Genomic DNA, 13,277 nt, shown 5'->3' on the forward strand with positions numbered 1-13,277 from the left:
GCATAGTTTCACCACAGATTTCTTTTATGGTATAATGTATGAGCAATGTCCTTTATCTCTTTGAAAATGACTGCAATGCTTACTTTAGTGTGAACACGAATGGCAAACTCTGCATTCTTTTATTCTATTTCCCAGGCTGTTTGGGGGTTTCTTTCTGGACATAAAGCGCAAGGCACCTCACTACATATCTGACTACACTGACGGCTTTAGTTTGCAGTGTCTGGCCTCTTTCCTGTTCCTCTACTGCGCCTGCATGTCCCCTGTCATTACCTTTGGAGGACTACTGGGCGAAGCAACAGAAGGGCGCATAGTAAGACACCAGCCTTTTCCTCTTAATGTGCATAGTGTGCTGCAAATGCTATTTCTCCACTGCTTTGGTCTTGACTGAGTAATTACTGTCAACACTCGGCCATTCAAGCAGACACTGATAGCTCTATTTCAGTACCATGAGGATTTTTTAGGCAACCTTCAACCAATAACCTCTCTGTCCTGTCTCACCCCCAGAGTGCAATTGAGTCGCTGTTTGGAGCCTCAATGACAGGAATAGCATATTCCCTGTTTGCCGGCCAGCCCCTCACCATTCTGGGCAGCACAGGGCCGGTGCTTGTATTTGAAAAGATATTATTCAAATTCTGCAAGTATGTTTTCTTTTGTCTTGTATATTTTCATCCCACTGTATACAGCCAACAAGCACAGGCTTTATTTATCCACATGATAAGTCATCTCACTAAATGGCATACAGCTCATTGACTGTTGAAAGCCTGCACTACATTTCATCTGTACATCCTATATTTGTCACAGTTTATAATTACATTGTATCATGCTTATGCAGTTGGAGAGATCCCGAGGAAATGGGTGTATCCTCTCTCTAACATCCGGCTTCTGATAGACCTTTTAATGTTATGATTATATGGACAAAAAAGAATGAAAATCTATTTCATCGTCATAATGGCCTCTTCTAATCCACAACACTACAAACAGTAAATAATACACACATAATGTGGTTTATTATGGAATAGGTCTCTGCTCCACAGTGATGTTCATTTTTGCTTTTGTGTCTCCATACAGGGAGTATGGCTTGTCATATCTCTCACTGAGAGCCTGTATTGGCTTGTGGACTGGCCTCCTTTGCATTACACTGGTGGCCACAGATGCCAGTTCCCTGGTTTGTTATATCACACGCTTTACAGAGGAGGCCTTTGCCTCACTCATCTGCATCATCTTCATTTATGAGGCCTTGGAGAAACTTATGCACCTGGGGGAACACTTTCCCTTTAACAAGAAAAACAACCTGGAGAAACTCACCCTTTACTCGTATGTGGACACTTATCCTCACACACAAATTAGGACAACTTAGAGATGAATTTGCTCATCTAGTAGTTTTTGTAAGATAACTGTGAAAAAACTGGAAAAAATTATGAATAATAACTAAGTACGTTTCTTGGAGGTAAATCTCTGACAGATGAGGGATTATTTTGTGGCCCAGATGTTCATGTGCTTCCACAGATGTTCGTGTGTTGAGCCTTCTGACCCCAGCAATAGCACCCTGAAGTACTGGGAGACCAACAACATCACTGCCTCAGAGATCTACTGGGAGGCACTGGAGGTCAAGGTATCAAACAATCTCCCTTTGATTAATAAAAAAGGATCTGTCAGTCATCCTTTTACTTTTTTATGCACAGGACAGCGGAAATTATTTGTTTAGACAGAGGTGGACAGGCTGAAAAAACATATTTAGGTTGTTTCCCTTTAAGTGGCATGCTCTCCAGATGGAGTAGACCCAAGGGAGGAGATTAAGGACATGTGGACTGGATTACATTGGATTACTAATAGCAAATCACCATAAAAGCACATTTTTGTACTCAGTTAAGTTTTTTGTACAAAGATGCTCTTAAAGTCTGTGGCAACCTTGAGTCTGTTGTGTAAAGCTAATCCCAAGGTGAGTTGATGGACTTAACTCTGCCCTCTACCTGTTGTTGCAGGCTTGTATTGAAAAGCAAGGGGAGTTCGTGGGCAGCGCATGCGGCCCTCATGGACCCTACGTTCCTGATGTTCTCTTCTGGTGTGTAATCCTCTTCTTCTCAACTGTCTTCATGTCTGCGTTCCTCAAGGAGTTCAAGTTCAGCAGCTACTTTCCTACAAAGGTACTGCATATCGGGCATCATCATTACCCCAGTGTGTTGCAGACGAAGCTCTGTGTCTGCCTACAGTAACAGAGCTTTTCTGGGCTTTGGTTGTATAACACAGTGCAGTGGGGAACTCTAGTGGTCATATACAGGTACTGTGTGATTAGAAAACTTTGAAGACCCACAAATCATGTTTCTACTAAACAGAACATTTCAAGGGCTTTTGGAATTATTTTCACAAGTCTTCCTCTCTGTTAGGTGAGATCCATTATCAGCGACTTTGCTGTTTTCATTACCATCTTTACCATGGTCATGATTGACTATGCCTTAGGGATTCCATCTCCAAAACTAAAGGTTCCCAGTGTGTTTAAGGTGAGTTGTGCAGTATAACTATTAACTATACAACTGTAGTTAAGTATTAAACTGATTATCAACAAGCTGCCAAATAACATATTCAGGGGTTTTCAACAAACAACATTTTGAACAACCAACAACAATCTTCTCTTAACAGCCAACCAGAGATGATCGTGGGTGGTTCATCAGCCCAGTGGGCACGAACCCCTGGTGGACAGTGGTCATATCGGTCGTCCCAGCTCTACTTTGTACCATCCTCATTTTCATGGACCAGCAGATCACTGCAGTCATAATCAACAGGAAGGAACACAAACTTAAGGTACCTAGCCTAGGTTGTAATATGTTCTGTCCGACTGCATTGTACTGCATCTTAACAGCAACTTGTTTTCAAGTCAAATTCTGTTCATCGTTTGATTTCACTGATGTCTCCCTCTTCAGAAAGGTTGTGGTTACCACCTGGATCTGTTCATGGTGGGATTGATGCTTGGTGTGTGCTCTTTGATGGGCCTGCCATGGTTTGTAGCAGCGACCGTCCTCTCTATCTCCCACGTCAACAGCTTGAAGCTTGAGTCAGAGTGCTCAGCTCCTGGTGAGCAGCCCAAGTTCCTTGGCATCAGAGAGCAGCGCTTTACTGGCCTCATGATCTTCACCCTCATGGGCTGCTCCGTCTTCATGACATCTGTGCTTAAGGTCAGACAGTGTCTATTTGTTCATTTGTCTGTTTGGTCCATGTACAGTTACTGTCCCTGGGGCCCATGTTTTAAGGACATATTATAAAAAAAATATTGTTGAATGCAACACTGAGTATCCCTCTGCAATTACAGTATCCATGTATCTTTCTGAGTGCTTTATGTTACACTTACATCTTACTCTTAGATTTAGTTTTAAGTGCAGTAGGTTATTTTTAGTCTATTTTTTTTCTCCAGGTTTTGATCTCCTAAAATGTCTCTATTGTCTTTTAGTTTATTCCCATGCCTGTGTTGTATGGAGTATTCCTTTATATGGGAGCATCGTCTCTGAGGGGTATACAGGTAAACTCATGCACTTTCTGTTACTGACATTTTATTCATCAAGGATTTGCAGACATAACCTTTGATGTGACTGAGTTCTGTAGTTGAAAGTGTTTCTGTCTTCGGCTGGGGACACACTAGAGGACTCAACCAGTTTTGAAAAGGCATTGCATCACACCCATAATGATATATTTCGAAGACTGTTTAGTCTCAGTGTTAAATATAGTCACACTAGATTACAAGGCAAGGACAGATTATCACTCAGATGAGATTATCCTGCTGACTTCTGAAATGACAGTGACATAATGCCCCCTAATCGCATGGAAACTTGATCCAACAAGTGTAAATTATTGCCACATGTCTTCATATGCAATGCAAAACCAGGGATAAAACACAAAAAGAGAATTTAAGTAAAGCTGAGTGCTGTGGAGGTGTTTGGCTTCATTGGAGGAGAAGTAACAGTTAGTACTGTAGAATGAATTCATTATAGGACAGGAGTTCTAAAATTGTGATTCCTCACATTATTATAATTAATTATAATATCATTCATATTGCTTTTGAGTACAACCCTTTTGCCTCACCACTTGGTTCTCAGTGGCCATAAGTGATCTCCACTTTGGGAATGAACATGTAATTCCCATACATCTGAATTGTGAACTCCTCACACTGATAATCTGCATGAACCATCAGTCCCAGCCAAACCTCAGAGTAGGGATTTATCTCCTAATTATTGGGGTGACCAAATATGGTTTTAACTGTCCCCAGTCTTACAGTACATCTCTTATTTCTGTTATTTCATCCTCCCATTTTGTTTCTATGAAGCACTTTTTAACTTTGCTTCTGAAATGTGAAATTTAATTTAATAATTATTTGGGGTAAAAATATCTTTACCTGACATTCACCACTATTGCACTTTGTTAAAGTGTCATCATTTTATCAGCAGCTACCACGCTCACCTGCCATTCTTCAAAAAACTAGCAATATTTTTGCTATCAATCATTTTGTAGGTGTAAGTATAACTTTCCGAAAATGGTGAAAATATAATTTTGGGGCAAAACTTTAAGAATAGTTTATCGTCTGTTCTCTCCAGTTCTTTGACCGCCTGAAGCTGTTTGGTATGCCAGCCAAGCACCAGCCAGACCTCATCTACCTGCGTCATGTGCCGCTGAGGAAGGTCCACCTCTTCACCATCATCCAGCTCAGCTGTTTGGTCATGCTCTGGGTCATCAAGACATCCAGAGCTGCCATTGTCTTTCCCATGATGGTGTGTAAACAGCCTCGTCACGCCATCAATATCATTTGGGATCTTGATTCCTTTTTTGCAATGGTTTCACAAGATTAAAACTCAGATTAAGCCTAATCCTGCTTTAAAGTGTCTTCAGTGAAAACAACATTGGAAAAAAAAACATGTTTAGCCCTGAAATGTGTTCAGGAGCTCAGTCATTAATTCTTATTTTGTTGACACCATTTTTAAAAAAAAAAAAAAAAAAAACGGACAGCTTTTCATCATAAATGTCAAAACACATTAGGTACTGCAGATGGGCTGGAAATTCCTGACAGTCTTTCTTCTTGTGTCTTGAGATGCCCTAACCATGAGATTATAAATCCAAAGACTAATGTGTAATTCAGGTAATGTTCAGTCTTGATGTAATGTGTTTTACTTGACCACACCAAATCATGCCTCACCTTGGTGGAGATAATTACAGACCTATTTGTCCCTTTTCTCTTTTGATGAGCTTTGGAAGCAGCCTAAAAGAGCAGCCAGTGGCTCTGGTTGAAAAGAAATAAAGTTCGGCTTCAAACTATCCTATAAGTAAGAGAAGAGTTAGATATCATGTGATGGCATGGTCGTGGCCGAGGCAGTGAGTGGTTACACACCATTCTCATGCTATGGTTGACTTTAGCATGATTTGGTAAGAGAATTCAGTTTCTGAACTGCTAAGTAAGCCATTTACCCATCATTATTGATATCAGTGTCTTGATACTGAGTGTTGATTCTGGGCTTAAGGGATGTGTGTGCCTGGAATGCTAATGTACGTTGAGCCAAGTTAAGGTGTTGTGGGCCAAATTCAGTAAAATATCCTTGATGGGGGGCACTTCCCCGAGAACAAATTTAGTCCATGAAATGAAACTAGAAGAGTGCACTCAGTAGATTGCAGATCTTCTCCAGGTGTAGCTCAGCTTCTCTGGTACTTGGTCTTAGGCAACAAACCAGCCCTTTTTTGCCTACTGGGAGAAGGGAAACTATGGAGGCACTGTCTGCATATCTCCCCTTCTCTGCTGCTCGGACCTGAGCAAACAGACAGCTGAGGTGCTAGCACTCAATTGTGGTATAAAACTGGTTTTCAGAGGTTTGGATTAGCTGCAGACAGACACATGCACACACAGACAGAAAGCAGTGTTTTCCCTGACATTACCAGACTTTGAAAATTAATTATGGAAATGAATGTGAAATGCCCAAGTTGACTGAATGGGAAATATGCTATAATATTTTTATAATATGACTTAATACACATTTTGAAGTATACAAATGTTGACTGACTCATACATGTGTGTCCATCCTACAGGTGTTGGCGCTGGTGTTTATTAGGAAGTTAATGGACTGTATCTTCACCAAGAGAGAGTTGAGCTGGCTCGATGACCTCATGCCAGAGAGCAAGAAAAAAACGCTTGAGGATTCTGCTGAAGAGGTCTGTTTTTCTTATAAATATTAATTTATTAATATAAATTCAGCCAAAGAAATTTTTTAAGTGACGATAAATGCAGACAGTCAAATTCTGGACATCAGAAGACTGAAATGCATTTATCCTGTCTTGTTTTCCTGCTTAGCCCTGCTTCTCCATCATGTATCACTGCCTGCTTCACCACTACATGGATATCAAATGTTATTTTGCTTATTATTGTCATGCTCTTGTTCACTGTTTAATTAACAGGAAGAGGAGCAGAGCATGCTAGCAGAGGATGAGAGAGCAGTGCCATTAGAAGGGTACAAGTAAGTTAATGTGCAATATGTTATACCTGTGAAATTTAACAAGTAATATTTTGCGTAAATGATATTTCATGGGCATTCTCACTTGTTGCATGATGATGGAAGTGTGAATTGTCACCTGTCTGTTCTTTTCGCAGAGGTGTGACACCCATCATCAACATCACAGATGAAATGTCCAAAGGTTCTTTTGGGAATACCTGGAATTCCAACTTTTAAGACTAAAACTTCAGCAAGAAACAAGACCTCAGAAATCACGGTAGGACTTTATTTAGAGTCAGTCTTGTTAAAAATAACAAATATAGCTTCCTTTTAACTTAACATTTTCTCAAATTCCAGAAACCATATTTTATGTATTTGAGCAGCTTTTGAATGAATCTGTGTTATGAGTGGACACAAATAAGATTAGGTGAAGTGGAGCTTACCAGTAAGAAGTTAATAATACAGATGATGGTGCTAGTAATTACCCTTTAGGTTAGTTGCCTTCAGCTAATTAAATAATTGGTTACATGTCCATGTGGACTTTTGTCAGAAATGACACAAATTTTGGCTGATGAAGCTGTTCCTTTGACATACTTTAGTTATATATCTGTCATGGGATGCTGCTCCCAGACTAAAAGTAATTACAAACTGTATGTATCCCAAATGCATTTAATTAAAATACTGCCCCTCTCTGTCTATTAAATCATCACTACTTTTTAGCATGTGGTCCGAGTCTGTCAGCCATAAATGAAGTTAGTGGGCTCTTGTTTTAAAAAGTGACTCCACTGATGCAACTGTTAATAGCTTCCCAATAACATAATAAATCAGATGAGGGTGCATGTACCTCTAGGGGTACGTTAGAGTACTGCAGGGGGTACGTGAGATTTTTTTAAAATGTTAATTTAAAATGTATCAGTTATGCATAATTCATAAAATAATCAGAATCAGAATCTGAATTAGAAATACTTTGTTGATCTCTGAGGGGAAACTGGGTAAAATGATTATCCTGTGCTATAATAAGTTCAATAAAAAATGTTAATTTAAGTTTGATAAATCACATTTTGCATCCAGTATTCCCTACGGGTTTCCCGAAGGTGTTAAATGTATGTGTTTGTGGTTTAAATCTGGTGCCGTGGTCATCAAGTGAGGACATTTGTTCACTGTGACCGGAAAGCCGAGACAAAAATCAAGTAAATGGATTAGTGGTTGAAACGCAGCAGCGATACAGCTGGAAACAAGGGGAAAGAAGTGAAAAAGAAGCAAAGCTGACAGAACATTGTCAGTATCAGCTTGTTGTTTCAGACACTGATGGAGCTGGGTTGGGGTTTCAAAGGGGGGTACATTATTAAAAAAGTCTGAGAACCACTGTTATAACATTTTGCAGCAACAGTATAATAACCTTGCTGCAATAAAAGTTTCCTACCATATAAAAACTAACACAGCATGTGCCATGTACAACTTTTTTCTTGTTAGTGTAATAATTATTACATCTTTTTTTTTTTCACTAGAAGGAAAAAACATAATAACTGAACTGCAATAACCAGAGTGGATTTTCTTCCCTTTTATTTTCAAATTTTGTGAATCTTCATCAACAACCACATCTGTGAATACATAATAGAAACAAGATTATTAACTATAAAACATTGTTTCATTGGTTCTGTTACATTAATGTTGCATTATTTTGCATTAACAGTTGCAACAGTCCATGCTAAAACTCTCTCCGTCTTTGAGACTTCTTATTTTACTAGTTTTTGTCATCATGACACTTGAGACAGCTCCTTGCCGACTGATGCAGAGGGTGTCAGCCGGGCTAATTGTCTGTGTTCAAAATGTCACCACTGTGCAGTTTGACTTAACTTCAGAGAGTGTTTGCCCAGTGGGTGTGTGCTTAATAGCAGCACACCCAGCAAACTGAAGCTACGTCAAACTCTGCCGTGTAGTAGGTGATGACAATCTGAACACAGTCAATCATCATGACGGCAAAAACTAGGGAAATAAAGCCCAGGTCGAAAATAACTGGAATTATCCTTTAATTAGCCCACATTAACACGTCCACAGCCAGTCACTCAGGGTGATAAAGGGTATTTTTAAGCATGCAGCATCTTAGCATATTCCACCGACATCCTTCTCGTGCAGTAGAGCTGCATGAGACTTGAGTGAGGTTGTGACCCATCATCAGCTGAAACACCACTTAGCTGTCAGAGAATGAAATGCCACTGAATTCCTGCCTTAGCTGGAAAAAAAAAATTAATATAATTGTTTTCATCCTGTCTGAGCAGGATTACGTGACAGACAGTTGTATATTATTACAGCTATCATTTGACATTTTGCTCTGATATCCTGTTTTTTCCCCACAGCACTGAAGTACAAGATGAGAAGCAGGAGGCGAAGAGGATGGAGGGCAATATGGACCGGGTAGTCAGTTTTTGTCTTTTCATTGTGTTATATATAAAAAAAATAATAACAATATCGTGTGCTGCAATCAATCAACCCCTTTGACTTTAGCCCTGTAAATGTATGTGCATTAAACATTAACCGTATTTATTTGATGTGTCTGAAATACTCTGCCTCCTCATGAACCAATGCAACCTGTGATACTTTTTGTTTTTGTTTTTTTGTAATATTCTTGTGTTGTTAGCATTTAATTGTAACAGAAAATTCTGACAAAGCATTGTTTCACTGAATGTGACCTAAAAGAATGTCAAGGGATGAGCGGCTGGAAATGCAAAGAAAATATTTTCAAAGTATTTTTTTGTGTTGAATCTGTTTGTATGTATTTTGTATATTTTGTATTTTGAAAGCTCATTTTATCAGTATCAACCTGGGTTCATTACCTATTTATAAAACATCTGTTTCAATAGCGTTGCTCAGTATTGCTGGTAATGACTATAGGTATTCCTTGTTGTATTGATTAGCTTGTATAGGAGTCAGCACAAAGTCATGTCAGTGATGCGGGTAGAAAACTCTTTATGTTTGCAATTATCATTCATTTATTCAGTGTTGCTACCATATTTAATGCTTTATTTAATCTTAAGCAATGTGTAAACTTTGATTATAGCTTGTAATTAAATAAGATGTCAAATACATGTACAGTAATAAAAGCTTTAGTTCACTCTTGGCCGTAACAGACGTTGGACCAGCCAAGAGGGTTATATTGTTGAAAATGAAGACTTAAAACCTGTGCAAATTCTCTTATCTGTAAAATGAATATTTCTGACAGTATGTTTTGAGAGGGGATCATTTTGCATTTCATTTAAAAGAAAGTGGAAAGGAAAGTGTTTCCTAAGGGCAATATGCATCACTTAAGAACCAAATGCAATAGCACTTTTTTACAGAAATGGCAATAGCATATTTATAGAAAATATTTAGCTATGTTTACTTTGAAGGATAAAACCTATACGACATGTTCCTCATATTTTATTTGCTACAGGATGCCTTGTAGCCTAAGAGATATTATAATTTGCTGCTTGATGTCTGTGTGTCGCCTGTAAAGTTAAATTTTAATTTTAATGGTCTCATATTTATTAATGTTTGTATGAAGTTTAGTGACACAGAAATATTTAATAAGCTCCATGATAAAGACTTTTCACCAAAATTGACAGTTTGTATTCCTGTTGTTGTTACTGATCTTTGAGATGTGCAATAGACAATATTATAGTTGAGGTTTAAAAACAGAGGAAGAGCCATGGGGTTTCAAACATCCTGCTGAAAATCCTTAAATACAACTTTATGAAATATGCATACCTTGTTAATGTGAATTTACCTTAATAAATTTCTATAAGCAGTCCTGCTTCCTTTGTTATCATCATACATGGACTTGTTACCGTGCAGCTGTGCATCAAATGTTCAACAAAAAAGATTTTCATCTGCCAGTGCTTGATCAGTCGAACCCTTTCACAGTATAAAACAAACTCATTCAATATTATTACATTACAACTAATATTTCAGAGGGGCTTTCAAATGTTTATTTAGGTATACACTTATAGAAATACACTATTGGTGATGCATACTTTTGATATCTACCTAGACACTAAATAGGCGAGATTTGTTAAGGATAAATGCCCAACATGTGACCCTCAGAGAATTAGCCTATAAATAGATTGGAGCTAGCAGAGGTTTTTGTACTCAACAGATGGTTTGATGCTCCACGGATGACAGCTAAGAGAGGTAGCACATCCCAAAGCATGTCAAGTGGCTGGCTCATGTGAATTATTGTTTTGTCTCCATGCCAGGCAGAACTGAACAATGTTAACCCAATCACTGATCCCAAACAATCCGTGTTGATTGACACGATTTCTTCCTCCTTTCATTTAACGTAACCCTCCTCGGCCTGCTGTCAGCGCCTCATTGGGAAATCTTTTTCTGGTGCACAGCTGACAGGTGAAACACATCTCTCTGCTATCTGATAGAGATCCCAGCGAGCATTTTCCCGTGGAGAGTGACATGTTTGTTGATTTCTGTTCCACCTCTGTGAGCAGAGGAATTCCAACAGAGGATAACACATTTCAGGTGAAATACAGCAAACCAGTGGTACACAATTAAGAATCACGTTTCCTGGCTCAATGTTGATACTAATTGTAACGTTGAAAGACATCAGATTTTATGCGACACCGATTTAATTGTGCACCATGATTTAGAAATGGACTGAGTAAAAAAAAAAAAAAGAAAAAAAAAAAGCACTTCCATTTTAAAACTTTTATTGTTTTAGACGGAAATGGCCTTGTCTGTCTCAAAAAGATGAAACACATACACTTGCATTAGTGAGGCGCTGGCCAGCAGGGCTCAATCAAACTTCAAGAGAGAAGAGTTGTCACACACACACACATACACACACATACACATACACACACCATGCTGCTTTCAGTGTTAACCCTGGTGAAGGCGGTATGCACTGCTGAAACACTGTTTTTTGATTTAATAAATCTGTACATCAGAGCTGAGTGTGCAGCAACTCTTCTTTCTTTAAACTTCTCTTTCTAGCCATTATATTTGACCTCCAATTGTATTGCATTCTTGGTGGATGTTAACTGCTGCTTCTTTTGTCGATCATCAATTCCTGCTGTATATTTTACAGTAGAGCTGATGCTTTGTTATAAAAGCATCCTGTGTAAGCCAATATGTAAAAATGGATTACATTTGTAAAAGAGGGAACCCCATAGATTGTCCACATTTCTTTATTGAAAACTAAATCTGGCTTGATATGAATAATAGGAAAGATACCGACTATCTACAGAAGTAACCATCCAAGTTGCAGACACAGATCAATTGCTGAAGGTTACATATTTAGGTGTGATGGAAGATAAAAATACCAAGATGTGAAATGGGAAAAAACAAATCATGGTAACACCATTCTGAATCCTTGGTGATACGTCACACAGCACTGATAGGTTGTGCACATTTCAGCTTTTTTTTTTTTTTTTTTTTGCCTTGTGACGACAATACTTCCTTTAACCACTGAGGACCAACAAAGAGATTCTTACGAGGGGGGTTTAATGACCAAGGAAAAGTGTAGCACAAGTTGTAAAACAGATAATGGCACAAAGGCAGTGTGAAATCTGATGACTTGTTGCTTTATTTTGAGGTGTCGAGAGATGGTGGCGGCCTTTGGTTACTCTCGTCTGCCTCGGCCAGTCTTCAGCCAGGACACAAACTCCTTTGCTGCCTCGTCCTGCAGGTAGGAGCTCACATCACTGGTGTAGGTGCCGTCCGCATGGCGTCTAATGAAACCACTGCAAAATCAGACACGTTTAAATGACCCATTCAAAAACACTTGGTTGCAGTGCAGTCATCTTCAGAATGATAAGGAATTTTACAACTATGCATTTCTTCTATTAATTCAAAACAAGCAAAATACACATTCCTCTGAAACACAAAACAAAATACTGCATGCTATAGCAACCTATAGATACTATTTTAGATGCAGAGAAATCCTTTTTTCATTATACTACAGAGCTGAAATGTATTAAAATATAGTTTAGTATCAAAGTAAAGAGAGAATCACACTCACCCATTTCTTTTTGAGTTCTTTAGCCATTGCACAAAGTCTTGTGCTCTCCTTGTCTCCAGGTATTTACTGTAGTCATTGGAAAAAGTTCCCTCTGAGTGTCTCTTCATGTTTGGGAGCTCATTGGGTTCGTTGAACAAGGAGTTTTCTGCTGATAGACTACAAAAAGATACCTAATTGAATGCTTAAAAGATGCTATTATGCAGGGGTAAAAAGAAGGCTTTAAGTGAAAGACAGAAAGCCTGGAGGGGATCTTACATAGAGCTTCTCTCTGTGTCCTGGTCAGGGACCTGCCAGCTGCTTTGAACGATGATCAGGAGCAGGAGTCCAGCCAAAGAGTGGGCGCTTTTCATTGTTTGACTTTCTGAAAAATGAAAAGCATGACAGCAAGTTAGACACTGGAGGAACGTCACAGTTTGAGTAAAGCAGCGTTCTGAGGTGAATAAAATCTGAACTAGAGCTCGCAGATGTTCTGAGATTCTCACCTGCACTCCTGTCTGGCGAGCGTCTAGGAGGTGGGATGTAAAGTGCGTAGATTTCTTGGTGTGCTTCTCCTCCTTGGCTTCCTGGAGCGGTTTCATGGTCCCTTCTTGGTCTGCCGAGTCTTTTATAGTTGAGCTGGGTGGGAGTCTCTCAGGTGGCCCCCCTATCACAGAAACCTCTGCACATCCTCTGTTACTCTCAGTCCATTAGTCAGCTTCCGTGGCAGTCTGCTGGGTGTATTTGACTTTGTAAAAAAAAAAAAAAAAAAAAAAAAAAAAGTGGGAATATCTGAGAGGTGAATGCTGTTTCCTCAGGTGTCAAAATCAAACATG

At 39.0% G+C, this 13,277-nt stretch overlaps 2 protein-coding genes across 3 annotated transcripts in view; one reads left to right on the forward strand and one right to left on the reverse strand.

Moving 5' to 3' along the window:
* slc4a10b (solute carrier family 4 member 10b) overlaps positions 1-10,242 on the forward strand; it is a 28,925-nt gene extending 18,683 nt beyond the window's left edge. For both annotated transcript variants that reach the window (XM_030080165.1, XM_030080167.1), the window contains exons 13-26: positions 136-310; positions 505-638; positions 1,069-1,314; positions 1,507-1,612; positions 1,983-2,144; positions 2,385-2,498; positions 2,638-2,799; positions 2,919-3,170; positions 3,443-3,511; positions 4,581-4,754; positions 6,058-6,180; positions 6,424-6,482; positions 6,617-6,735; positions 8,816-10,242. In XM_030080165.1, coding sequence (XP_029936025.1) covers positions 136-310; positions 505-638; positions 1,069-1,314; positions 1,507-1,612; positions 1,983-2,144; positions 2,385-2,498; positions 2,638-2,799; positions 2,919-3,170; positions 3,443-3,511; positions 4,581-4,754; positions 6,058-6,180; positions 6,424-6,482; positions 6,617-6,695 — 1,855 coding nt within the window. In that variant the 3' untranslated portion in view covers positions 6,696-6,735; positions 8,816-10,242. The remainder of the gene's footprint in view (positions 1-135; positions 311-504; positions 639-1,068; positions 1,315-1,506; positions 1,613-1,982; positions 2,145-2,384; positions 2,499-2,637; positions 2,800-2,918; positions 3,171-3,442; positions 3,512-4,580; positions 4,755-6,057; positions 6,181-6,423; positions 6,483-6,616; positions 6,736-8,815) is intronic.
* Positions 10,243-11,648: 1,406 nt separating this feature from the next.
* Positions 11,649-13,149, reverse strand: gcgb (glucagon b). The gene is made up of 4 exons (XM_030080170.1): positions 12,948-13,149; positions 12,721-12,826; positions 12,466-12,621; positions 11,649-12,187 (listed from the first exon to the last, which is right to left on the reverse strand). Exons 2-4 carry the CDS (start codon positions 12,813-12,815, stop codon positions 12,067-12,069), a joined length of 372 nt encoding a protein of 123 aa, XP_029936030.1. The 5' UTR covers positions 12,816-12,826; positions 12,948-13,149; the 3' UTR covers positions 11,649-12,066.
* Between the last annotated feature and the right edge of the window lie 128 nt (positions 13,150-13,277).

The sequence above is a fragment of the Myripristis murdjan genome, chromosome 21, assembly GCF_902150065.1.
Source record: "Myripristis murdjan chromosome 21, fMyrMur1.1, whole genome shotgun sequence".
NCBI classification, from domain to species: Eukaryota; Metazoa; Chordata; class Actinopteri; order Holocentriformes; family Holocentridae; genus Myripristis; species Myripristis murdjan.

What these genes read in the sequence shown, in the direction of transcription:
- gcgb (XM_030080170.1), bottom strand. Translation starts at nt 12,815, where the DNA reads ATGAAAAGCGCCCACTCTTTGGCTGGACTCCTGCTCCTGATCATCGTT. An exon ending in GACACAGAGAGAAGCTCTAT is followed by an intron (nt 12,622 to 12,720) that starts GTAAGATCCCCT and finishes ATCTTTTTGTAG; the next exon opens with TCTATCAGCAGAAAACTCCT. An exon ending in AAGAACTCAAAAAGAAATGG is followed by an intron (nt 12,188 to 12,465) that starts GTGAGTGTGATT and finishes CTGATTTTGCAG; the next exon opens with TGGTTTCATTAGACGCCATG.